This window comes from Accipiter gentilis, chromosome 6 (genome assembly GCF_929443795.1).
Source record: "Accipiter gentilis chromosome 6, bAccGen1.1, whole genome shotgun sequence".
NCBI classification, from domain to species: domain Eukaryota; kingdom Metazoa; phylum Chordata; class Aves; order Accipitriformes; family Accipitridae; genus Astur; species Astur gentilis.
In genome coordinates, this window is record NC_064885.1 from 8287799 (window position 1) to 8312300 (window position 24502).

At 39.5% G+C, this 24502-nt stretch overlaps 2 protein-coding genes across 11 annotated transcripts in view; one reads left to right on the forward strand and one right to left on the reverse strand.

Annotated features, from left to right (window-relative positions):
- RABEP1 (rabaptin, RAB GTPase binding effector protein 1) overlaps positions 1-24502 on the forward strand; it is an 847425-nt gene that overhangs the window by 162421 nt on the left and 660502 nt on the right. The gene's annotated exons all lie outside the window — the stretch shown is intronic.
- CUX1 (cut like homeobox 1) overlaps positions 1-24502 on the reverse strand; it is a 283260-nt gene that overhangs the window by 86787 nt on the left and 171971 nt on the right. For all 10 annotated transcript variants that reach the window (XM_049801967.1, XM_049801965.1, XM_049801964.1 and 7 more), the window contains exons 9-11: positions 15620-15668; positions 5053-5157; positions 2164-2352 (exon numbers count right to left, since the gene is read on the reverse strand). In XM_049801967.1, coding sequence (XP_049657924.1) covers positions 2164-2352; positions 5053-5157; positions 15620-15668 — 343 coding nt within the window. The remainder of the gene's footprint in view (positions 1-2163; positions 2353-5052; positions 5158-15619; positions 15669-24502) is intronic.

Here is a 24502-nt window from a genome sequence, read left to right on the forward strand (position 1 = left end):
AAACATTTTTAAAAACCCATTAGATTAATGTCGTAGTTTAGTTTAGAGTGATAAACTAAAAAGCCCATATTTAATTAACTCAGATTATTTAATATATCTCTTTGCTAACTAGCACTGTTGTATTTTAACTGGGTAGCATGGAAGCTCTAACTCCCAGCAACAAAGGGTTAATATAATTATAGTGAGAAAAGTCTTGTTACTAGAGGACATGTTTTGATTATTAGATCAGATGAAGATAAAGAAGCAATAATTTTGAAAGTATTTCTGTATTGTTTCATTAAGTCAGAGGGTATTAAAGAATTCCCCCAAGATATGGTCTGAGAACATCGCTTTAATTTGTGAAACTGTGATTCATTTTTTGTGGAGGCAACCATTACAATCTCAGTTATTTTAAAAGCAATTCCTCTATAATCAAACATGAGATCAACATATCACCACTGATATTTCATTCTTTGTACAACAGATCTCAGACATAGTTTTTCCCAGCATTTTGGGGTGAAAGTACGTACTTTGAAGTATTTTTATAGCACAACAAATAAGGTTAAAGAGGGCTGAAATGACTAAAACTTTATCAATAGAGTCACTGCATCAGACACTATCAACAGGAACCTAAATACAGAGCATTAGCTGGGCAAGCCTATGAGAAAATGGAAGGAGATTACTGAAATGAAAATCAAAGACTTGCTCTGTCATTTCTATGATCCTATTCCCTTTGAAGTTAATGGCTAAACTAATACTGACCTCACCAGGAACATGCTTTATTCCAAGAAAATCTGTCAAGTGCAAGGACTCAAGGTATTTTCTATCAGGCTTTACGAAAAACTAACCACCCCCCACCCCCACCCCCATAAACATGGGTGTAGCCAGCAAAATGTGTCCCTCAAAACCAGGCCAGCTCCTTCCTCCCTCGTTAAGAGGGGTGCCCACATGGTGACAGATGGGCAGAGACCAACACTGCCAACATAGGAAACTAATAGATTTCCTTTGCTCTACTGAATTTTCGTAAGAATTCTGCAAGGCTGTCTTAAAACATGCAGAAAGCATAGTGAATGCAACACTTCAGCTTTCATCCCTAACAGACGTTTCTCCACATAAATTATGCTACACCAGAGCAAAACTAGTAACTGCTAAAAAATGTCAGAATTAGAACAATTTGTAGAGTTTCAATTGAACATTAAATCATTCTGATAGAGGAAAGCTACCCACGCCACAGTCAGAGCTAAGTGGGTACTATCAGCCTCCTGCTTTCAAAAAACTCTCAAGACTATAAAACCTGCAAAACTATGAAGTCTTTAATGGAATAGATAAATTTATCTTGTTTACACTTTGAAGCTCATAGATGGTAGAACAATGAAAGAGACAGGAGTTACAGGAAACTGATTCATAACACATCAGGAAATATTTCTCATGCTTACTGATAGATCAAAACTGTGTGGGCTAGCTCAGAAAGAAAGTAAAGCTGCTGAAGCAAAAGGTAAAAGGGTCACTCAAAAAATTGTTGTTTCTTCTGGTTTTAGTGCAGTGGTACTGGTATGCAAGTGAATATAGGACTGGACTGCTAATTATAAATGGGAATTACTCTGCAGCAAATATACAGCTAAAAAAAAAATTAAATGGTTATTAAGGCTAAAAAGCCTTCTCTCTCTGTTTTGATTGTACTTGTTTTTATGCTCTAAATGATACACTGCCCTTTTCCAATGGAGAAAACTAGAGGGGGTACCAGGTAAATTCAAAGACAAACCACAGCACGATAAACATTCCTGACAAATCTGCAATACCAATCACTAGAATGGGAGTTAAAAGTTTGAAAACCTAAGAAGGATTTTCTGTGCTTTTTCAGTTCAGCTATTTTACTACATATCCATGGTAAATATATGTTGGGTTTTGTTGGTGGGTTTAATTCTAAAGGTAGCTAAGTTCTGCAAAAACAAATTTAAAACATTTCAAATTTCAAAACAACAAGAACCAGGTAAATTAAATTTCAACAAAACTGTGATTGCTTAGAATAAAATGTCACAGAAACTAGAACTCAACAGCACCCTGAAGAAGTCAATGGCTTTTACGGTGCCTCTCAGAACCACAGAAAACTTGCATGAGTAAAACCCAATATTGGTACATCGATTATATCCTTCGAAAGCTGCTGAGTACAGAACTGAGCCTTACTTTAAGTGTGCTGTTCTTGGCGGTCAGCTGCTGCTCCAGCTGTGAGATTTGGCTGCTGGAGTTCTCCCGCAGCTTGGTGAGGCTGCCCTGGAGTCTCTGGACATCTTCTACAAGCTGGGCGATTTCCCGCTCCTTCGCAGCCAGTTCTACTTCCAAGCTGGACCGTGTTAGGACCTCAATGGCCTGCTCCTAATGTGAAAAAAAGTATTAGACCACACAAATAAAAAAAAGGCAACAAGCTTGAATTTAGGACAGTTACGTAAGGACCAAACATGGCAGCGGGTGGCGTGAGAGACAGAAACAATTTCTAAATCTGGGACTCCTGTGATTGACTGCGTGAACCTGGAAGATGAACCTTTCTGCTCCCCAGGACAGCTCTTTGGTAAAATAGGGATAATGGAGAGAATAAATTTCCCTATTTCATAAGTGCACTGGAAAGATACAGCCACAAAAGTCAAAGGATTCTATTTAGATCTATTTATTATTAATAGTCCAAATGCTTTGACAACTATCAAAATCCGTGCTTACAAAATACTAATCAGATAAAATATTCTGAAGTAATGGAGCAGAATTTCTTAATCAGGAACAGCAGAGTCATGTGCCTTTGGCTCTTCGTATGTACGCTGCACGTTTCAGGCACAATTGTCAAAAATTGCCCCAAACTGCTACTTCCAATGAACTTGCTCCTTGCATGAAAACTATTCACTGTTAATATTATTGCTAGCAACTAAAGCCTGTCGTCCATGGGGATGAAGATAGACGTGACAGCTGTAAGACAAGGCCATTCTCCCTTTGGTCTCTGCTTTCAGAAATTCCCTTTCCTAAATCAGGATCTTTCTTCTTCCAGTTTCCCACAGCTGCAAAACCTGTCCTCAAGCCTGCAACTTCCTCACTAGACTGACTTTCCAGTAGGACAAGAAATAAGAGAGGACAGAGAAGTTAAGAAGAAGGTAGATATATTCAGAAAAGATAATACAGACTAATTGTACCATCTCTTCTTGTCTCCTTTTGCATTAAGAAATCAATAGTTATAATGCATTGGAGAGCTCTGAACCTCTCTTCCATGAAGAACGTAAGGAAATCCTTGTGCAGATCTGGGGAGCACGAGGCAGCCCAATGATGAATACACGTTCCATTAAAAAGCCTAAAACGCATCTTACAAAGGTTAATGCATGTTCCTCAGAAAACACCAGTGAAGTAGGAAAGAATCCATTTACCAAGAGAGACAATGATCGTAAGCGTTATACCAAAGATCCTACAGTGAAAGAGCTGAAAATTCAACCCACCAATGCTGTCACCCAAGCACTTCCCTTACAATTCAAGATGACACTGCAGCAGATTGAAATATACTCCATAACCTCTTTTCTGGAAAATACAGGCACAACAAAATACCTTTTCCACATCTTCTAAACACTTAGCTTGATTCTCAGTGACTACATACCATTGTATCTCACAGAAAGCTACATGTACGAACAGCAGTTAACAACGCTCTCCTATTACACTGAATTATACTTTTAACTTGAAAAAACCTCTAATTTGCTTGCATGAAACATCACAAGTTGTATAATCATCTGCTGCTTGTGCCTATTGAGACTAGAACATAGAGTCTGAAATAAGATAGATAATGATCATTTTCATCCTGCAGTAGTTGTCATATTAAATATAAATGAAGTGCAGAAGTACTATTAAATACAAGAAAGACCTAATGTTAAAATAATGATAAGACTAGGACACGAGATAGGAAGAGGCAGGTAATTCAGAGTTACAAGTGATATTCAGGCTTTTTATTTTTTGTTTTGCAGCCTGCTTGTCTATCTTTTGACTTCTCTGAGAAAATACTGGGTTGTATTAATAGATGACCAAACAGATCTGGAGGACTTATGGTTTGTTACTCATTCTTTGCAAATGTATTTTAAAGGCAACCATGTGTTTCTCCGATAGCGGTGTCAAGCATGTACATGGCTTGCAAGAAAAAAGCAATGTAAGGAGCACGATTTCTTTTGTTTGTTAAATCTGCTGCTTAGAAGTACACTAAATTTCACTTAATTGCATATTTACATTTAAATACTCCTATTTCTCCTTTGGCAAACAAAAACCAAAATAATCTGTCTGCTCATCTGTGATACCTGTTAACCCAGGACCAGCTGGAGTCCTGTAACAGCACTCTGTGCCCGCAAGGTCTGATCAGCAGAGTCAGCTCCACCAACCTCCCCAAACAGTGGTGTTTGCTTTATTTAGAAACACACAGAGAAGGCAACAAGCAGCCAAACCTTTAGGAGTACAGGATATTTTCTCAATTTCCTAAGCTTCTTTTATTGGATTTATAGGTGTAATTCTCAGTTCAGATACAAGTCAGCGAAAACTGCAATGATACCAAATTTACTTCTAGTTCCTCTGACGCTAAGAATAACAAGACCCAGAAATGGGCAGGCAGCAGGCCCTTGCTAATGCAACCAAATCTGGGGAAAGTTAGTTCCCTTGGTCTGAAGCTCTATGCCTCTGCTGTGCCCTCCAGGCAGGCATGTGCTGATGGCCCACCAAGGCGCTCTGTTATACTGCATCGCTGCCTTTATTTTTCCTCTGCTTATGCTCTTACCAATGTCAAATAATTTCTGAGAGTTGCTGCTATCCACCTGGACTGGCAGCCATGGAGAACTATGGATCACTGCACCAGTCACCACGCAGCAGAGGACCTCTGTCCTTCCTGTGGTCTTCTGCAGCCACCAACCCCCTCAGAAGTTTAACCAAACCGCAATTCCAAAGGAACACAATTCCATTTCAGTTAAAATACTACTCCAAACAGATATTTTTATAGCTGCAAGCATAAATTGAAAGAGCTGTACTGCAGGAATGTCAGAAACCTGTAAGTCAGTAAATATTTTCTCTCACCACATCAGGTGCCTTCTGGATCTGCGTAGCAAGTTGGAGAGATTTGTTAGCTGACGAGAGTTGCTCCCTTAAGGTCTCTGCCTCTCTCTGAGCCACCTCTGCCCTCTGAAGGAAATGAAAAGGGGTGAAAAGAGAAAGTACATTCAGTTTAACAACTGACAATTATTACAAGAACATTCATCAATTCATGCCTGACTGAATATAATTGATTTTCCTAAACACTCAACCTAATAAATGTTAGAAAAAAACATAGAATGTGATGGATTTTTATTTTAAACAGTACAAGGAAGAAATAATTGAGCGATTATGACAGTAATTTAACGCTAGGAGCAAGGAATCCCCTGCTGATACTAATGCTGCGGCCCACTGAATTTCCCAGACTGAATAAATACAAGTGGAAATGGAGTCTTTTTATTCAATTTCTTTCTATTCTCATAGACCAAGCAGATTTTATTGCAAGGTTCCTCATGGGAATAATTCTCACGGGTAAATGCTGAATTAAAAGATATTCTGACCATTCTCTCTAACACACATACAATGTTGTGGGCTGTCTTTCTTCAGTAATTATTTCCCAAAACATGAATTGTTAGATTCTATTCTTTCAGCAGGTCTATTTATTCAACAATATTTAACCCTAAACCGACCATTTTGCACAGATCAGTTACCAACTGCTGAGCATTTACGCAATATCTGATAAGCCTGTGACTTGGCTACCACACAAAATTCCCATATAAATACTGAATAATAATAGAAAGGAGAAAAGCAGAATTATGAGGAAAGATTGTCTGTACAAGAGTTTGGGCAGAGACAGATGGATCAGTAACTTCAGGCAATAAATAGCAGCAAAGTCCTTTCCGTAAGCGTGTATAAGCTTCTGTTAAGAAAAGCAGAACAAAGCCTGTTGTTTTTACAGTATATACTCCTCCTGGCCAGACTTTCTTCTTTTTTCAAAAAAAGAAAAAATTATTTTATTGTTATAAAACCACACTGCTTACCTCCTTGAGTAACCACTGCTTTTCACCTGGGCTACTTCATGCAAATCATGCTGTACTTTCAGCAGAAAATAGCTAAAATAATTTTCTATCTCCACTTCCAAGATGTATCGCCAACTCTTCCAAACCCATGAGCTGTCACCAATCAAGGCCAAAACTTTTCTTGACCAACTTTTACCCTTTACACTGATAGGTCCTTTCCTTTATTGGATAATAAGTTCATACTGCCATTTTGAAGCCACCAAAACTGCTGTTATTTCTGTGTGCCAGACTCACTGCTCTTTCAGCTAATCCTTTTGAAAACCGAAGTCATCTAAAATAGCGAATATAAACCCCACACCCCTGTGGGCGTGCATGGTCTTTGACTTACTCACTAGCCAAAGCAGAGACTCTGTCTGCATGTTTAATCAATCAGTAAACTAACGGCAATCAAATACTAAACGCATCATCTGTGCTATTTGCTCACAACATTATATTAAATGATTTTGCTTAGGTTCTATAACTCTAATTAAAATGTAATTGTAAAAAGTACAGTAACGTGGCTCTAATAATCAGAGCATGGGGCATAACCTATTGTGTGCTTGAAAAAAATGGTAGCAGCATTAAAAAGGCACAAAAAGAGAAAGTTTACATTTGTGCAGCTGGATAATACCAAGATGAAAACCTGAGCTAACAATACACATTGAGGTAAATTATTTTTTCGCACTTTATTAGATGTGGATGTACGTATATTGATCTAATAACTGCTAAACAACTCCAGCAAAGCAGGACAAGTTACTACACTGTGGCACTTGCTCTTGCATCTACTGCTGTATAAGTAATGGGTTTTGCAGCCTTAAGCAATTCTGCTGATGGCTTCCATTCACAGCAGCATTGTTTTGAGAATCTATTCAGCTTGCATGCAAGCAAACCACAGAGGATATTTCTAATAGATGTTACATCTGCATATACAGTAAGCTGTCAGCTGCCCTTTCTGCCTAGCCTCCCCAGCCAATTCAGAACACCTGTTGTAATCCCGTGAATAATATTAGACAAGATTTCATACTATGCATTGTTAAAAATACATCAGCAGAAACTTTGGGCAATTCTGTTTGGGAAATACTGGTCAATTTTTCTTTTTTTTTTTCCAGAATGGAAGCCTTTTAGAGCCAGAATTATAAATGTGTTCAGTGTCTGGAAAGCACTTTTGGGTGCTATTGCAATATAAATTATAAATTACACACACAAACCTGTTAAAAGAACGGTAGTTTCCAATCGAGCACTTAGAAGTTTTGAAAAGCCAACCCCAAGGCTGCGGGTATGTTCGGCCACTCCCTGCGCACAGAGCTTTGGGAGGCAGCCTGGAACTGCACAGTAACATGCTATTGCTTTTTCCTGACGAGACCCCCTACTTCATTCAACTCTCCGCATGAATATTTCTCAGCGAGTGAATATTTTGCTTTGTCCTCCTTGTTCTGCGTGTGACCTCTGCAGTTTATTTACTGCAAACTAATCCCACCCTCCTCTGCAGATAGGATTAATCGTTTCCTCACGGGCTGTGGTCTGGTTTCCACCACCAAAGGATCTAAGAGCTTCAGAACCGTTTAGGAACGCCCTGGCACTGCCCCCCATTTTGAGCTGTAGGGGTTCCTCAAGCCCCCAGCGTATCGCCGCTCAGGTGCTGCGCGCAGCGGCGTCAACCCACAACCTCGCGGCACGGGCTGCCTGCGGCCGTTTCTCACCTGCACCCGAGACTCCATACAGCGGCTGCAGCGCTGCTCCCCTGCAAAACCCTCTGGTTTTGCCTCTCTGACTCCTACCCCTCTCTGCTTGTCGCTTTGTCCCCTTCCCAATTCATTCTGGCTGCTGGAAAGCACCATTTCGGTCTTCTCTGAGCTTCAGGCAGGCAAAAGCAAGCTCCTACTTCGCACGACACAAACTTCCAGAATTAGTCTTACCCCCACGATTTCCTCCTTCCTCTTTTCCTCGTCGCTTCTTCTCCAAACGTCCTCGCAGCAGCCCCGTCCCAGTCCTTCTCCTCCTTCCCTCCCTCCCCACCACAAACCTCCTCTCCCCTTCCTGCTCTCACGCCGACGCTGCCCGTCTCCCCGTCGCGGCAGGGGCAGCCTGGGGGAGCATCTCCCCTCCCGGTGCTCCCCGTCAAAGTGGCACTGGACCTTACATTACAACCGAGAGAAGAAAAACCTGGCCGGTTAATGTTCACCCAGCCGGCGCAGTGATAGACTGCAGCGCGCTTGGGACAGGCACGGACATCAAAGCCCACAAATTCAAACCAGATTCTGTTGAGTTTGTGTGAACTCTTTTTTTTTTTTTTTTTTTTAACTCAGACGCTTATAGGCTGGCCAAACTTGGGGCTTTTTTTTTTTTTTTTTTTTTTCCTACTTGAAGCAACAGAAGATACAACCCTGAGAAAAAGGCAAACCCTCCCTCATCAAGTGCCAAGCTCCCTCTCTTAAATATGGGCACAGCAGGCTCCTCACCAAAACAGCAAGAACAACTCGTAACATGTGGGGAAAACCGGAATCTCGTTCTTAGAAATGGTTGAACAATTTTTCCTGAAATAAGAAAAGACACTGCAGCCAGAGACAGACGCCCAGTATGGAAAATGGCTAAGACCTAGCAATCTTGCACAACTTGGAGCCACTAAAAAGTTCACACAACCTTTTCTTTGTGTGAAACTATCCCACTTCAGCTACGAAATATGTATGCCATAGTACAGTTGCTTCTCATCAGTCAGTGCTAAAACTCTTGGTTTCTTACTTCCAAATCTACCATGCACAGCCTAGAAAACCCATGATGACCAGTGACAGCCACACTACTGGCCGTGACAGAGATCATGCAAATCGAGGTTTGTCTAAACCCGCTACTTTTCTGCATAGTACAATCATACAATTCCTCCTAATTTCTATACCACTGTTGTTCTAGCATAGGGCTACCTCCCTGGTAACAAAATATTTCAAAATACTTTCATTCTCCTTAATATAGCATGTAAATATTGTACTGATCACAGTGGAGCCAGTAGGTCATGATCACAATGCTGCCGTGTGCTTTCCAATTAAAAAAGAAAAAAAAGAAAAAAGCCTTACACAATATATCGTTTAAATTATTCTCATTGTTTCCTGACAAGATAATGAATAGCATGCAATGAGTGCTCTTCTACTTACAGTAAAATGTTAATTTGATCAAAGACCAGTAGTGTGAATAGCAAAATGTGATACTTACAAGCAAAAAAAGTATAACCTTTCCCTTAAAGTTCCACCAGCCAAACTATATTTCCTTATTACATGCTAAATTCAGTGCTATACATGGCAAAATCTTCCTATGGGCTAGGAGTCTATATTATCACAAGTAATTCTGCTGAAGTTAATGAGCCTGGTTATGGCAGTAATCGCCATGCTTGGTTTTAAACGCTTGAAGCTGACACTCTTACATGCAAGCTGCTGCAAAAGCTATGTTTTTTGGAGTATGAGAACAATTAAAGCACACTGGTTCAATGTGCTTTAATTTTCTAACTTTTGAGATGTAAGAATTTATTTTCAAACCTTTAAATGACCCTTGCTTTCACAGAACAGCAAGGTTATCAGAAAATCTGTGACATGAAAGACTCTTCAGGGCTCTGGCACCTATGTTTTCCAGCAATGGAGAATTACATGAAAAAAACCAAAAAACCTCCAACAAGCAGAAGAGGTTGGGTTCTCTTCATTCTTGTCTCCCGGCTATTGCACTTTCTTTTGCGCACTGAAAGGCTGCCAGATAAATGTATTCCCAACTGAAAGCTAAGCATTTACAGGAAACTCCTGTGTTTGTATGAAAATAATATTAACCATATTTTGCCTTATACAGCACCTCTCCATGCAAGGATCTCAATGCACTTTATAAAGTAAATGTTATTATTCCCATTTTACAGATAGTGAAATCACAGGATTAAGTGAATGACCTCATCTGCTATAAAACAGCATAACTTTGCTGAATTCAGCAGAGCTACGGCACACCACGATAGCAGAGCATCTAGTTCATTGCAAAGGGAGTCAGAAATAAAAAGCAAATACTCTGGCAGCATTTGTGGGCAGTATCGGTGTTAGCCTTGGTGCAGATGAAGGAGTCATGTCAAGACAAATACCCTTCTTCATAGAAACATAAAAACAAGGACTGCCTCGACACTGGTTTTGTTACCACTGGTGGGTCAGAGCAAAACCCTCCTGCACAGCACTTGCACTACCTATATTGTGTTGCATTTGTGTTGCTAAGTGAAAGAGGAGAATTTATTCCATCTGCTGCTCAAAAACATACATATTTTATAGCAATCTCACTTAGTGGGAATATCTTTTCAAACCCTTTTCCAATGTGATTTGTTAGAGACAGGAAGGTTCCATACCCAATTAAATAAAAAAAATAATCTTGAGAACAGCATTTCTGCTAAAATGCCCTGGTGAGGTTTTCTTTCTACTTCTATAGCAGACACTGTTTTATGTATTTTAGTGGTAGTTTGGTTCCAAAAAATGCTTAAACTCACTAACCCTTCCTCTACAGATCTTAAAATCTAACACTACATTTCTGTGGAACAAATGGCACTGACGCAGTCTAGATGCTTTAATAAATGGTTATGTATTTTAGAAAGAATAGTTTTTCTTGTATTATTGATAACAGAAGTTTCTATATTTGACTTTCTTTCCCCAGGAAAAAAAAAAAAAAGTAGTAGAAATCTGGGAGCACTATCAGCACTGTGAAGACGGAAAGAAAACCAATGGAAACGTTTTGCTTTTCCAAAGGGATAACATGGCATAGATGCAGAAGAAAAAAAATTAATTACTTCTTTTTCTCTAGCTTTCACAATGTAGTCCACCAAAAAAAAAGTCCCATGTTCTCTTTCTGTTATTACTCCCCAAATCTAAGGATACTTCTGTCTGAGTCTGGTTTTCAAATCTATTTCCTCCTCCTCAAGATTAAAATACAATAACCCAGGATCAACCAACCCTAACCAAAGTTCTTCTCTTTTTCTTTTAAAAGTGAAAAAGCACTTTTTTTTCAGGAAACCCAAATACAAAGCCCATTAGACCTTTTTTTGTTTGGTTTTTTTTTTAACCAATGTGAACTGAATGTATAAAGCTAATAAACACATCTGGATACACCAGTGGCATGAAACCACAAAGTTAGACTCAATATTAAAACCTTAAAACGAGCCTCTCTCTCGCTCACTTTTAAAAAAAAAAATTAACACTCCAAAGTATTTCTGTTTTCACAACATAGGAATTATTCTTTTCAACAGAAACCTCAGTTTTTCTCATGCACAACTGGGTGATTCCAGGCTGCTAGATGAAGTATAGAAACAGAAGGATAATTCATTTGAATAAATTTGTCATCACAAAGATTCGCGACTTCCTACCATAAATACTTACGAGAAAGGTGTAAACTTGAAAAGGTACAGAAAAGCGCTAACCATAAATATTTGTGTAAAATATACATTCACACAGCTGTAACTGTTACAAATGCAGAAAAGTACACTGGAGCCTCATTAACTTCACTGATTGGAAATTATAATATTCTGGGAATCAAACAATAAAAAATTCAAAGATGCTATATCCCAAACTATGATAAATCATTTATTTTGACAAGTAAGGGTAGTTTAGTTTTAATTATTTATTATTATACTTCGTAGCATATCAGAAAATATGCAGTGATTTATTGTGCAAAATGAAATCTTAATAAAACGAGTCCCTTCCCCAAACTACAGGATTATTAAATCTTCATGGAAATGCGAGGGTGAACTCTTGGGTTATTTTCGTTATCGAGCTGGCGGGTTAGTAGAGTGAAAATAAGCCATTCCTATTGCATTTAGTTATATTTCACTTCAGCCCTTTACAGACCCAAGCCACACAAGTCATACAACCTTGGGGATGAGGAGAGAATCAGAGAGCGATAACAGACCCCCAGCTCTTCTGCTGTCTTGCAGATGATGCAGTTGCATCTTACCGCTAAAGCAAGCGGGGGCTATTGGCTTCAGACTTTACACCCCTGCTAAAGCTACACATCATGGAGCTAATGGCTCCTCTTGAGGCAGGTGAAAGTAGACGAGCCGTTTTAATGCACTATTCTTGTCCTTTTTGTACCAGTTTATAGCTCTCAGGACTTCAAGGTGGAAGGGTTACTCCACTGGCTACCACTGACACCTACAGCCCGGCCAGGACCCGCCTCACCCTCACAGTGGGTGTAAATTGGTGTACTTTAATTACTCCGTTTGAGCTGTGTCAGTCTGAATGAGACTAGCCCTGCTGCAAAACCCCACTCGAGACCTTGGATTAACTGCACTGAGTGCCTGGATTAGTAGCCGAGGAAGGGCTGTCATCCCAGCAGCCGTGCTGCCACCACATCCCTACCTCCAGCACCCGTTTCCAAACCCCTCTAACCCCAGCTTGGCTCCACTCAAGTGAGGGATTTATTTCTCTCCTTGGTTAGGGTTACGGTTTGGGGGAAAATTCAGTTTATACCTTGTGTTAACGATACAATAGAGAGAAACCGGGCTTTGCAGTCACTACCCCTGTTTGTTTCTAAGCAGAAAATTGCAAAGCTCACTGGTATTTTAAGGTAATTATGTCTATGAGCTTGTAATTTCTTCTGGGGATGATAGCACACAAACAAGCCCAGAAAGCTCCTGCATGAAACAATTTGAGGATCTAAATGAGGAAAAAACAGTGGGAGAAGAAAGGTGATGGAGTCTGAAGACTAAGAACAGTCCACGCTTTGCCCAACACGACACGAGGGCGAGAGTTACATCATCAACTCTGTCCCCATGGCTTTCGTCACACCTGGATCAACGGCAATGAGTACATCCACCCCCTCATTGCTGCAGAATTGGAGAGGGAACTGCCACTCCCCACCTCTTAAGAGTCAGAGAGGTGTCCTCACATAAAGGAAGGGAAGTTCAGAAATGCCAGCTCTGGATTTAAAAAGGACTGTAACTGAGAAAGGGATTTTAAAGAAATATCAGATATTTAAAAATTTACAGCAAATATTTTTCACATATTTAAAAATTTACAGCAAATATTTTTCACATTTTCAGTGGAAACACTTCGCTGTTCTGTAAATTTCTGCTCCGAATCCCAGTCGTTTGGGTCAGTGTTAATTCCAGAGCAGCAAAACATCACATCAAAATCAGCAAGGCAGTCTATCCTCAAAGTAGGAGTCATGCTGAGCACTACTCTTTAAAGGTAGCCTTAATAATGGGGAATAAGTACTGAAATGGTAAAAGGAAATGTTAATTTCACTATTAAATACATAATTATGTTAAGTACTTGTTTCTGCAATTGTAACACTTCAGCCTGATGCAAACTCACTTTCTGGCCTGTGCAATGGATTTAATTTCTTCCAATTTTTTTTTCAACTATTAAGAGGTAAAACACAGGAATTGCTGCTACAAAGATTACTTAGCTACAATTTATAGAAGTGTTTTATAAAGGTAAAGCATCACACAAGACAAGGACTATGGGCATGCTCCAGCAAACCAGCTGAGCTACTCCAGCACCTCGCTGCTCCTGCTCATCCACTGGTGAACTTCTCCTTTGCCATCTCCTCCGAGGCCACACGCTCCCCTCACATCCCTCATCTCAGCGCTGCTGCTTCTCCGATGTTTTGTTGAGCTGCCTTAATTTGCTAAACCCCCAGAAAACAAAACTGGTCCCTTCACCCCAAATTCAGGCTTTTCTGCAGTTCCTGAGCTCAATGGACTCAATGAAGGGTCCCCCAATTGCAAAAGTGGCTGTTAGGGAGGGGACAGGAGCACAGCAGCTGGGAGGGGGAACCAGAGGAGGGGGAGATGGGCAAAGGAGAGAGACAATTGCTTCTTCTGGCTTTACAACACCTCAGATGAATTGAACACTGATGTTTGCATAGAGATTCAGAGTTTGCTGAATTACAACCAAACTAAAGGTTATGCACATAAGCAGTTATAAATTTTGAGTAATTAAAAAAAAAAAAACCCCAATAAAGTAAAAAAAAACCCCACACTGCAGGTGTGTTCCAGTTAGGAAAATATCTTTAGCCTTTCTGTATAAATAGATATATTCCATTTTAGTATGGCAATGAGGAAATCATAAATACCTGTTCTGTAACTACAACCACCTTTGTACTATGAGAAAAGAAAAAACCTACTGGGTAGATCATTGCTACAACTTTGCAAAACGTACTGCCTTTGCAAAAATCACAAAATAATTCTACCAAAACATCTTTAACACCTACATAATTTCTAAAAGGTCTACAGATTTTCAAATAATTACTAGCACTTTCGTCAATATTTAATGCTATCTACAAAAGTTCTTTGACAGAACTAAAAACCTACTGTGCAAACCTCAATTTTCTTTTACTGACTAAATAATCAACACAACAACTTACCAATCTGCCTTCTGCTTCATTAGTATTTTTCTAATTTATAAAGAACTAATGTAAAGGACAATATACTTGCTATACTTCTCAACTCCTGGGGGGTGTGGGGGCTGAAAGCTGGTCTGGCAAAAGGAAACAGACAAAACAAAGCAGCAGCTGGAGGCAGGGTTAGTTTTCAACAGGATCAGTGACCTGGTCTGGCTCATGGTGAGGCTCCACAACCACTACCGACAGCATGAGGCGTGCAGCAGGACCACATGGCGGGAAAGGAGGTGCAACTATTCTTCTTAGAAGAGAGCTGCTCTTAGGTAAGCTTAAACTGGATTATAAAACCATAACCTGAGAGACTTAAGATCTGTAATCTCTGATTTTACCTGACAGAGGGATTAATGAAGTTCACTGATAAGCAAATGCCTGGTTGAGGTTTCCCTCTGTGAAACCATCACCCGTTGCCTGTATCACCTGTGAATCCCCCATGTCCATACACATCTCCTTCTTCACCTGAAACAGTCACTCAAAGTACAGACTGGACCACAAGAGCACTTTGCTTGGGTGTTGGTTTTTTTTTCTTTTAAAACTTTGTATTTTAAAAAGTTCCATACGACTGTGCCACTTTCTCAGGAGTGTGTGCACTGTGAAGGAACGTGGGAGGGACATTTCACAGTCTACCAAATTAGGATCTGCAGGAACAAATTACAATTTCTTTGTTCTCCTGCATGGCACAGTCTGATCCAACCCTTGCTAAAAATTAATACGCTAAAAACATAACAGAAAAGGAAGGAAAAAGAAAAGTCCACAAAAGCTAGAGCTGCAGCAGAAGGTCAGGCCTCCCCAGGTCAGGCTGCTGGCAGCCCTGCCACTGCAGGGCAGAGGCCCTTTAATTCAGGCAGTTACCTGCACATCCGAGTAGGGGCCAACATGATGGATTTAGAAACATAAACCCAAGAATAACTATAGTGGGAAACTTAAGTTTAAATTATTAGAAGGTAAATACATGGCAAGCACTACTCTGCTGTGCGTACGATCCTTACAGAGTATCCCTAAAGAGCTGTATTTTTCTCTGAATTTGCATATTTTCTTACTCTACACAGTTATGACTGCTAAGTGCATATAAAAGAACTGTCATGAAATCCAAAAGAGAAGAAACAAAAAAATCAGTGACACTTAGAATTTTATGGGGGACTCATTTAAAATCCTACCTGATTTGCTCTTTCAAGGTCTGTCATGATCATCTCGATTTCATCAGCCCTGGGAGAACAAGAGAGCAGAAGTACTGTTATCACATGAAGAATGCCTGCTATATGAGTTCATGCACAGTACAATTGCAACATTCATACAAACATCATCAATTTTCAATATTTTTTTAAAAGGACACAGTAAGACTGATCAGCCAGTCTTCTGACTGGTGAAATCCTCTTGGGTTTCAGCTCTGGGGACTGGTTTGCAAGTCTCCAATTCCTTTGCCTGTTCCCCTTTTGCAATGAAATAAGCGTATTGATATGTGAGCATATTTATCAGATCTTTGAAGATCTTACTCCCCAACCTTCTGCAGAAGGGCAGTGTCATCTTTCCTACATGTAACTGTGCTTCACAAGTGATGATTATGGCAAAGTCAAAAAGACTACAGTTCTTCAGTCAACTACTTGTATACACATACATGAAAGTGGCCTGTTACTCTTCTGTTCCAGTGTGCCTAGAAGTTTGGTTCTAAATTTGGCTAGAAAAAAAATATCACAAGGTCAAAGAGACCACGAAATTTAATTTTACATTATGCAGATAAGAGTTTTTTGACACAAATTTATGAAACTCTAGATTTAGACTCAGGCTCTTAATGCACGCTACAAAGCTGAACAGGAAAATCGAAAGGTTGGAAACTATACAGGTAGTCAAGGAAAAACAGATCCTTCACATACGTGTCTTAGGTGGCAGCTACCAGCCCTGACCCTTCAAAAACCCCAGCATTTCTAAGACTTCGTTCACACAAATGGATCCAATCCTTAAGCAATCTTTTTTTATCATCATGCTGAATCATGGGCAAATATTTCACACACATGCTCTCACCTGTGAAAGGTACCAGGAAAAGGGCCTACAGACCTAAAAGTATATTCTGTATCAGTATAATAAGACATATTACTTCTCCCAAGACATTATGCCTGTCTTATATCTCTGGACCATATGGAAGCAATAAACACTATCCTCATCTCCTATGAACAGCAGCTTTAACCAGCAAGTCCTTTTGCAATCTGCCAACACTATAAAGTCTGTTTTTTGTTTTTAATCTGTAGCAGATCATTATCAGTATAAGCTGTGAAATACTGGAATTCCCTTCCTCTGCCAATGCAGAAAAGTCAGGGTTTGTTTTTCTGCTGATCCCACAGAAGATCCATTTTTCGGTGCAGGTGTTGCTGGGAAAGATGGTTAATTGAAGTACATCAGGGTACTGGCACACTCGACACTGGATCATTACACTGAATATTGACTTGCTCTTCATCAGCATTTTAGGTTTCTGCATGCACACTTAGGGAGATGCAGTAAAAGATCATAGTAAGTAAATGTGTATGTATGTAAGTTAATGGCAAATTATTTTTAATTACAGCCTTTAATGTTGTCAGGGCAACATGAATTGACATTTGAAAAAATCTTCTGGACAATAATGGAAAACAGATTAACATGTGTCTTCTTGTGCAGGAGAAGCTGATGTGCTCTTACATTGGAAAGATACCATCACATGACGTTCTGAATTAATAATAAATAATAAACATTAGTTACTGAATTGAACAATCACTCCTTGGGCAAATAAGGATTCAAAGTGTGCAGGGAGTAGTCAGAAGACTCACCTGGACAGGTTAACATAAGCCTACAATAACACTTTTGATCTCTTTAGCCTCTGTAGTTGTGAAACATCTTTTGTTTTAGACTTCAGCCCCAAAATACTTGCTAACCCACTTAAAGAAATTACACTATTTCACATGGAAAAGATGTCCCTAAGACCATGCAAGTGACCCCATTATGAATCTGTAACAGAGATAAGAGCGGAGAGAGCATCCTAACGCACAAAAAAAGTTTCCCAGAGTGTTACAAATATTTTTAGCCAGGATAGTTTAAGGATCCTCTTTATATAAGCTTATTCATTCAGGCTGAATTTATGTGTGAATGCCTCAGGTTATATGGAGCCAGTAAATGATGTCTGGATTGTGTCACATGCCTCCCAGATCAGAGCTGGGAATGTCCCATCCCAACACGCCGGCTACAGCTTAAGCGAATCCAGTTTCCACTCACTTCTCTGTAGGGTTTGGAGAACAATAAAATCACTGCCTTTCCTCCCAAACAGGGGGTGCCAGGTATCAGCCAAAGGTCTGAAAAACTGCAAAACCTGAGAAGAGCAAAGGACTCAGAAGCCTAAAACGCTTGGACCAGGAGAGGAAAAGTGCCCTGCTTTGGGAGCAGAAAAGTTGTTTTTCAATTCAGCGAAGGGAACTTTTTTTTTTTTGGAGAAGAGAAGACGACTCTGATGCAGAAGAGATGAGCAGGAAGAGGCAGAACTGCAAGGGGGTCTGGACCCATCAAAGGACCCTCAGCCACCCTTAAAGGTCACAGAAGCAAGGGAAGGGAGTCAAGGGTAGGGAAACAGATGAAGACAGCAGAGCGAGAGAAGGAACAGAGGGAGGTGTGAGGCCAAAGGACCGAGGGGAGATGATACCAAGAGCAGTAAAGCAGAGGAGCACCCCAGGCCAGCGGAAAGGTGCGTGGCTGCCAGTAAAACAGGCTGAAACACAGGACGGTGCCTGAAAAATGAGGTAGAAAGACTCAGGACAATCCTGTATTTAAAATGGACAGAAGTATTAATACCAGTATTTGTATGCCATTTCAGCTGGGGTCAGGATTTAAGAGCTCTATTACAGCACTGGTATACGAAGCCAATTACAAAAAAAAGCGACTGAGGATATAGAACGCCATAAAAATGACATTTCTGCCCTTCAGTGTGCACAGATAATTCTGACTAAATCCAGTAGAAGTGTCAAACTGTAGCCAAGGGCAAAATTGTCCCTTTGTCCTTGCATCCAGACACACCAGCTGACTGATCCTGAACTCCCCTTTCCCTCATACATTTTTTCTACGTAGCTTTTCCACACACAATCTGTCTCCCCACACCTAATAGAAGGATGCAACATCTCCAAAAATATTCAAGCAAAACATCTCCAGCCTAGCAGTCTGCACACCCATGGAGGTTAATGCTGCAACCATAAATGTTATCTTTAAGTAAAGTAATGAATTAAATTACTCTATATTCTTTCCTAGCACAAGTGTCAACAGCATGCAGAAAAATCTTCAAAAGGAATTCAGTCTTTTCATTTTAAAAGCTCAACTACCACATCAGTAGCTGGTACTCAGCAGTCTAAAATCACTTATTTGAGAAAGTCTCTAATAGCTACATTCACTGTTTGCTTAGCAGAAGTATTTATTATAAAATAAATTACAGTTCTCACACCTTTTATGCACTCACAGAAACAACTTGCATTGATTTATTGTTTACAAAGCACCGTGTTGAATTCAAACCTGCAAGGTACGAGGAAACTCCACTTTGGGTGACTGAATTAGTCCCACACAGGTAATTTTTGACGTATTCACCATCCGCCACATTTGCTCATTTTCAGCCCTCCCTATTTCAATATTTCTCTTTATTTCACCGGAACTATTTGACAGGCAAAATACCATCAAGCTCAAGGCTGCGAGCATCTTGTCCTGCAGGTTTTCACTGAAAATCTGGTGGGAACCTTGAAGGGAACAATGGCCAAGTTTAGCAAATCCGTGGCTATACTGGCCCTAAATTTCTGACCAAAGTCATTCCATGCGAATGAAACTCAATTATAAGAGACACAGATCTGATGATTTTACTTTTAACTTCCTTTGTTCCTGAAGCAACACATGACTTGGCCTCTTGTGAGTGCCTGCATTCCCCCGTCACCCCAAGAGCTGAAGGCAAGGAGAAAACCCCCAAAGTTCTGCCTTCAGATAGACACAGTGAATGAGGGTAATTAGTAACAATTACACCTTTTTCTAGAATACACTGATATTTACAGTGTTTTACAGCAGATTCTACATTGCAACCCAACATTATTCAGGGTTTGTCAAGGATGATAGTTTCTTAACATTAAAACAGATAATCAGAAAAAGAGTTGGTAAAAGCTGTTTTCAGGAACAAATATTATCTACCCCGTGTTTTCTCATTCCACAGATAGTATAATCATTTATCTGATCTAATTCCTTATAATCTCTGTGTTAGCAGAAAAGTAATCATGTAAGCAAGACAGTTCTTCCATCTGTATTACAGATAGCTTGTTCTAAGTTTCAACACTTTCAGGCTAAGGAATTTGGAAATAAAATTTTAAGCCCAAGCATTGGGAGCTACAGAATAAGCATCACCAAGTAAAAAGAATCTGAACTGTTGAAACAGCATGACCATGAAATATTCTATTATTTCTTCTCTTGCTACTGTGTTTGAAGTGAAAAACAAAACACATTAAAAGTTATAGATTTTACAAGGTATAAGCTTTTACCAGTCATGAAAGAGCCCTCAAAGCTAACATGCCATCTATAAAAAAAAAAAGAACTTAAGGATTTTTAAAAAAAAAACCCAAACAAACCACCCCACTTTTCAATTCAATTGCTTATGGGAAATAAAAACCACAGAAAGGCTCAATTTTCTTTTTAAGATCAAGATAACCAATTAGGTTGGAACAGCGTAACAAGCAAGCAAATTCAAGAATTGGTAACATGGAAGAAGCTCAGTTCTTTTTCTAAATAAAATTAAATCAGATGAAACCCCTAAACACCATGAAGCTATTCACTTGCAAGCAAGAAGAATCTGGACTTTATGATTAAAATCCAGTTGATCCAACTCCTTCATTTAGATACTAGCTTAAAGAGGCAGAAACAATTCCTTTTTTATTAACATGACAAGCGAATGGTTTGCCAAATCTTGTGGCTACAGCCCCCTAAACATTCAAACTTACTGAACCTTGAAGGAAACTGCTGTTGGATTCTTTATACATGGAAGAACTGAAAAATACAGATGACACTTTCGAAATTGCAGTCAGTGGCATGGCCAAGAAACTTCACTAGCAGGGCAGATTAATATTTTGGTTTGGCAAAAAACAAACAACATTTTTTCCCACACATTTGTTTTCTTTAAAAACATGTATAAGTTTACCGGTCAGAGCAAACGGTATATGGAGCCACTGGGGCTTGTTAAAATGTTTTAATTACTAAAACATTACACAGGCAATTTCAAACTAAAAGCATACATTATCAACTAATGTGCATTTATGTTTAATTAAGGAAAAGAGAAAAATCCTACTTGTAACATGTATCTATGATCGTCACAGAGCAAATTTTGACTGAATTAGGTAAACATCTTAGCCTCGTAAAATTAGAGGCAGTATAATCTAGTACTTTGCTAGCACAAGACAAAATGGGAAGAGTTATTTGGGACATTTGGGAGGGGAAGAAAAGAAGGAGAAGGGCCAGAGGATCAAAAAACGAGAAATAAAAAAAGGCAAGCAAAAAAAAAGCAGCGCATTGAATTTTTTTCAAGTTTCAATAAAATTTTTATCAGGGAAGGTTCCTGGGTCTAGGAAGTAATTTCGGATCACTAAACAACGTCAAAATCACCTGCAGCCCAATGATCACGGCACTCACTCAGGGCACAAGAGCATTCCAGTATTTGAATATTCAATTCTATTTTTATTTTATTTTAAGTAAAAAAAGAAGGATGATAAATTTCCTACCCAAATTCAAGACTCTTTCTAAGCTCTGCTGGTAGATGCCCTCATCTAATCCCTGCACCTCAGAGACCATGCCAAGGTACACATGGTACTTGGCTTGCTTAATTTCTAGGACCTACGTATGAAGAACAAAACGCTTTCTTTTAAGCTGCTAGAAAGTTTCCGATAGAAGGTAATATAAAAAAATCCACTTATTCTGTTTTTCTTGCATCTTATGAATATTGCTGTACACATAGTTTAGGCATTTTTAGAATTCATAATGATTCTAATCCACCAAACACCCATATTAGATAAATCCACCTTAATGGCTAAAAAAACCTCCAAAAGTCATCGACACAAGGGTTGTACAATGAAAGAAAAAAAAAATGTTATTTCAGCATAACCAGTATAGCACATCAAAGGCCAAGAACTCACACACTTTTTACTACTAAGTTCTCAAATCTACTTTTCAAATTGCAAGAGCTATAGGTTAATATTTTCTTTCACAGCAACCCTCTAAGGATCTTCAGATCAGATAATCCTTTTTCCAATGTCATATAAATCCAGACCTCTTGTAAAAGAATTTCTCTGTTCAGGGATTCATAAATCCACCAACTTTAGTAATGAATTGGGTGTTTCCTTTCCTAGGAACTCAATTGAAGAAAAAATCCTCTCTCTGCTAAGCAGTGAAACACTGAAGGCTTTAAATTGAGAGATCAAAGAAACGCTGGTTTCAGGTGCTCCAGCGATTACACAATACGTCATCTGGATTAATCTGAGGAATGGTAAAATGTCCACTGTACATTGTCCAGACCCCCCTTTGCAGTTATCCTACACTAAATCAAGCTCCTCCCCTAGCAAAAAGGGTAGAGATTCAGTGCTAACTTTTCCAGGTTTTTTGGTTTTATTAGAATTAATTCTTGTTTCCTCTCATTGCTAGCCTTGCATCCATGCAGAGCACTGCATAAGATTCAAGCTGAAAAAATAAACTAAATCGCATGCAAAGACTTCTCATTAAGCATACCAGGTTAGTATCGTAAGTACTGGGATCATGCAGTCGCACCAGCTGCAGGTATGATCTTCAAATAAATGATGTCCTGGGCGCTTGAAAGATGTCAAATGATCATCAAATATTGATACAGGCTAAAGAAACCGCTTATAAAGCCCAAGATATTGAGCAATACTTGGACAATAGAAGACAAGAATCACCTCGATCGTTAGAAGGAAAAGACCCTGTAGTATAAAACCTCTTTCGGTCTGTAGAAAAACTGCTTTCTAAGAAAACCTGCACAGTACTTTGTTTTCTCTTTCACGGATTAAGTCAGGATTTCAAGGATAAGAAAATCATGTTTGCAATTATAAAGTTTTAAACACAACAGAAATCAGCTTTATTCCAGTGATACACTAGGGAGCAGAGTTTCTAAAGATCAGCAGTGTTTTCTTAATCATTTCTACAGAGAGAAATTGATATGAGTGACACTAATTGATACGCTCAATAAAATATAAAGAGAAAAAAAAGACTTATATGTAACAGAATATATCAACTCATAGAACCCCAGAGCTGTAATTCCCATAGTGTTACACACACATGGCCTTGGCACACTTTGCAAACCAAAGAACGCTTAATGTAAGCAGCTGGCATACTATCATTGTGTTTTTCTCTCCACAAGAACAGGTCTCTTGTGAACTCTGTGTCCAAGCCATCATGCTGCCCATCACAGAACGGAAACCAAACGCAATAAATCCTTTTTCTCCTGGTCTCATAATCAAACATGTCCTCTTTCACAATGTATTTTTGCTTTACCCTGCAAAGCCCTATGACTAGTGTTAAAATCAGTAATTAGGAGTGTCCGGATTTGGATCATTCTGGGCTTCCTCCCACCTCAGACCACTGGTAGACAATCCTTTGGGCCACTGAGGAGTTCAAAGAAGGCTGTTGAAACACAAGGTAATTTTTGCATCTGAAATCTACAGAAACAAATGACCTTGTTTAGATGGACCTAAAAATTGGTTTCCACTAACTTCTGAGGGAGCTGGTGAGAAGACCGCACCCTCACAAGCTGTCGGCTCGTGTTCCTGAAGGTTCTAGTACTGGCAGGCAAAGAGAGGAGTCCCCACAATTCAGTTCTGGTACAATCATTTTGACCTGCCTTTAGAGACTATGGAGAAAAGCAGAAAGAACTGTCTGATGTTTAATTTTTTATGTATTTATGCCCGAATCCCACCTGCATTAATGTTCTGAGACTGAGATACTGCACCAGTATCAGTACAAACCCACCAGACTTGCAGAATCAAGTCCTCAGGGTGAGGAACACAATCTCCAGGTTCAGGTTATGCCGAACATTCATGCTCAGAGGAGCCAATTTAGACAAACAAATACTTCCAGCTGCCTTCCTGGCCATTGCCAATCTGCACTGTGCTATGCCCTGGGTAGCAGGAGTCACTGCCTGATCCAATACTACGGCTCTGAGGATTTTCTAACAATGCAAGATGACACAGATGCGGCAAACTCTCTATTTCCTAGTGCCTCCTGTTACAAATTGAAAGAGCTTGCTGCAATTCCCCTCTCCTGACTTCAGTTGATTCAATAACGTACCAGAATTTAAACACAGACACCCTTCCCTCTCCCTCACTTGGACACAAAGCGTATCGAAAGCATGGAATTACTCCTGACTTGGCCTTGAGCAGCCAACACGATGTCAATTTTACATGTTTTATAAAGCAACAGCATGTAGAAAGCAACTCAAATGCAGGTCATATCAAGCATGTGACCCACAGAGCAATCAAAGACTGCCTGAAACTGTCATTCAAGGTTCAATCATCTTCTTGCAGGAAAAATGAAACATCTGTGGCCCAGAGAATTAAGTTATGTATTGCATAATTCATCTGGTGTCTGCCACAGCAGCCATTTTAATGCTCTAGTGATAAACATGTTTGATTATTTTTGTTTTGTTTCCTGTTGCCTCCATGGTATTTCTATTTATCTACCCATACTACAATGCATAATGGAGATAACAAATATACAAAACAGTGTTATAGTCGGCTGATAAGACGTGGGAAATCAGCAGTCTTATTAATCACATTAAGGCAGCATCATTATTAAACCTTATGTTCCCTGTAATTGTACTCATTTTGGTTCTTTTGGGTACACTCTGTAGTTAGATTTGATGATGAAATCATTGTTTCCCAAGGATGCAAACATAAGCTTTAGAGATTTTTCTAATAGAAAGCTGCTCTCCTCATATACAAAGCAAGTTTCTCACTGTTTCCTAGGTTTTCCATCCCATCATTTCTTTTTCATCCCAACATAAGCAGGAG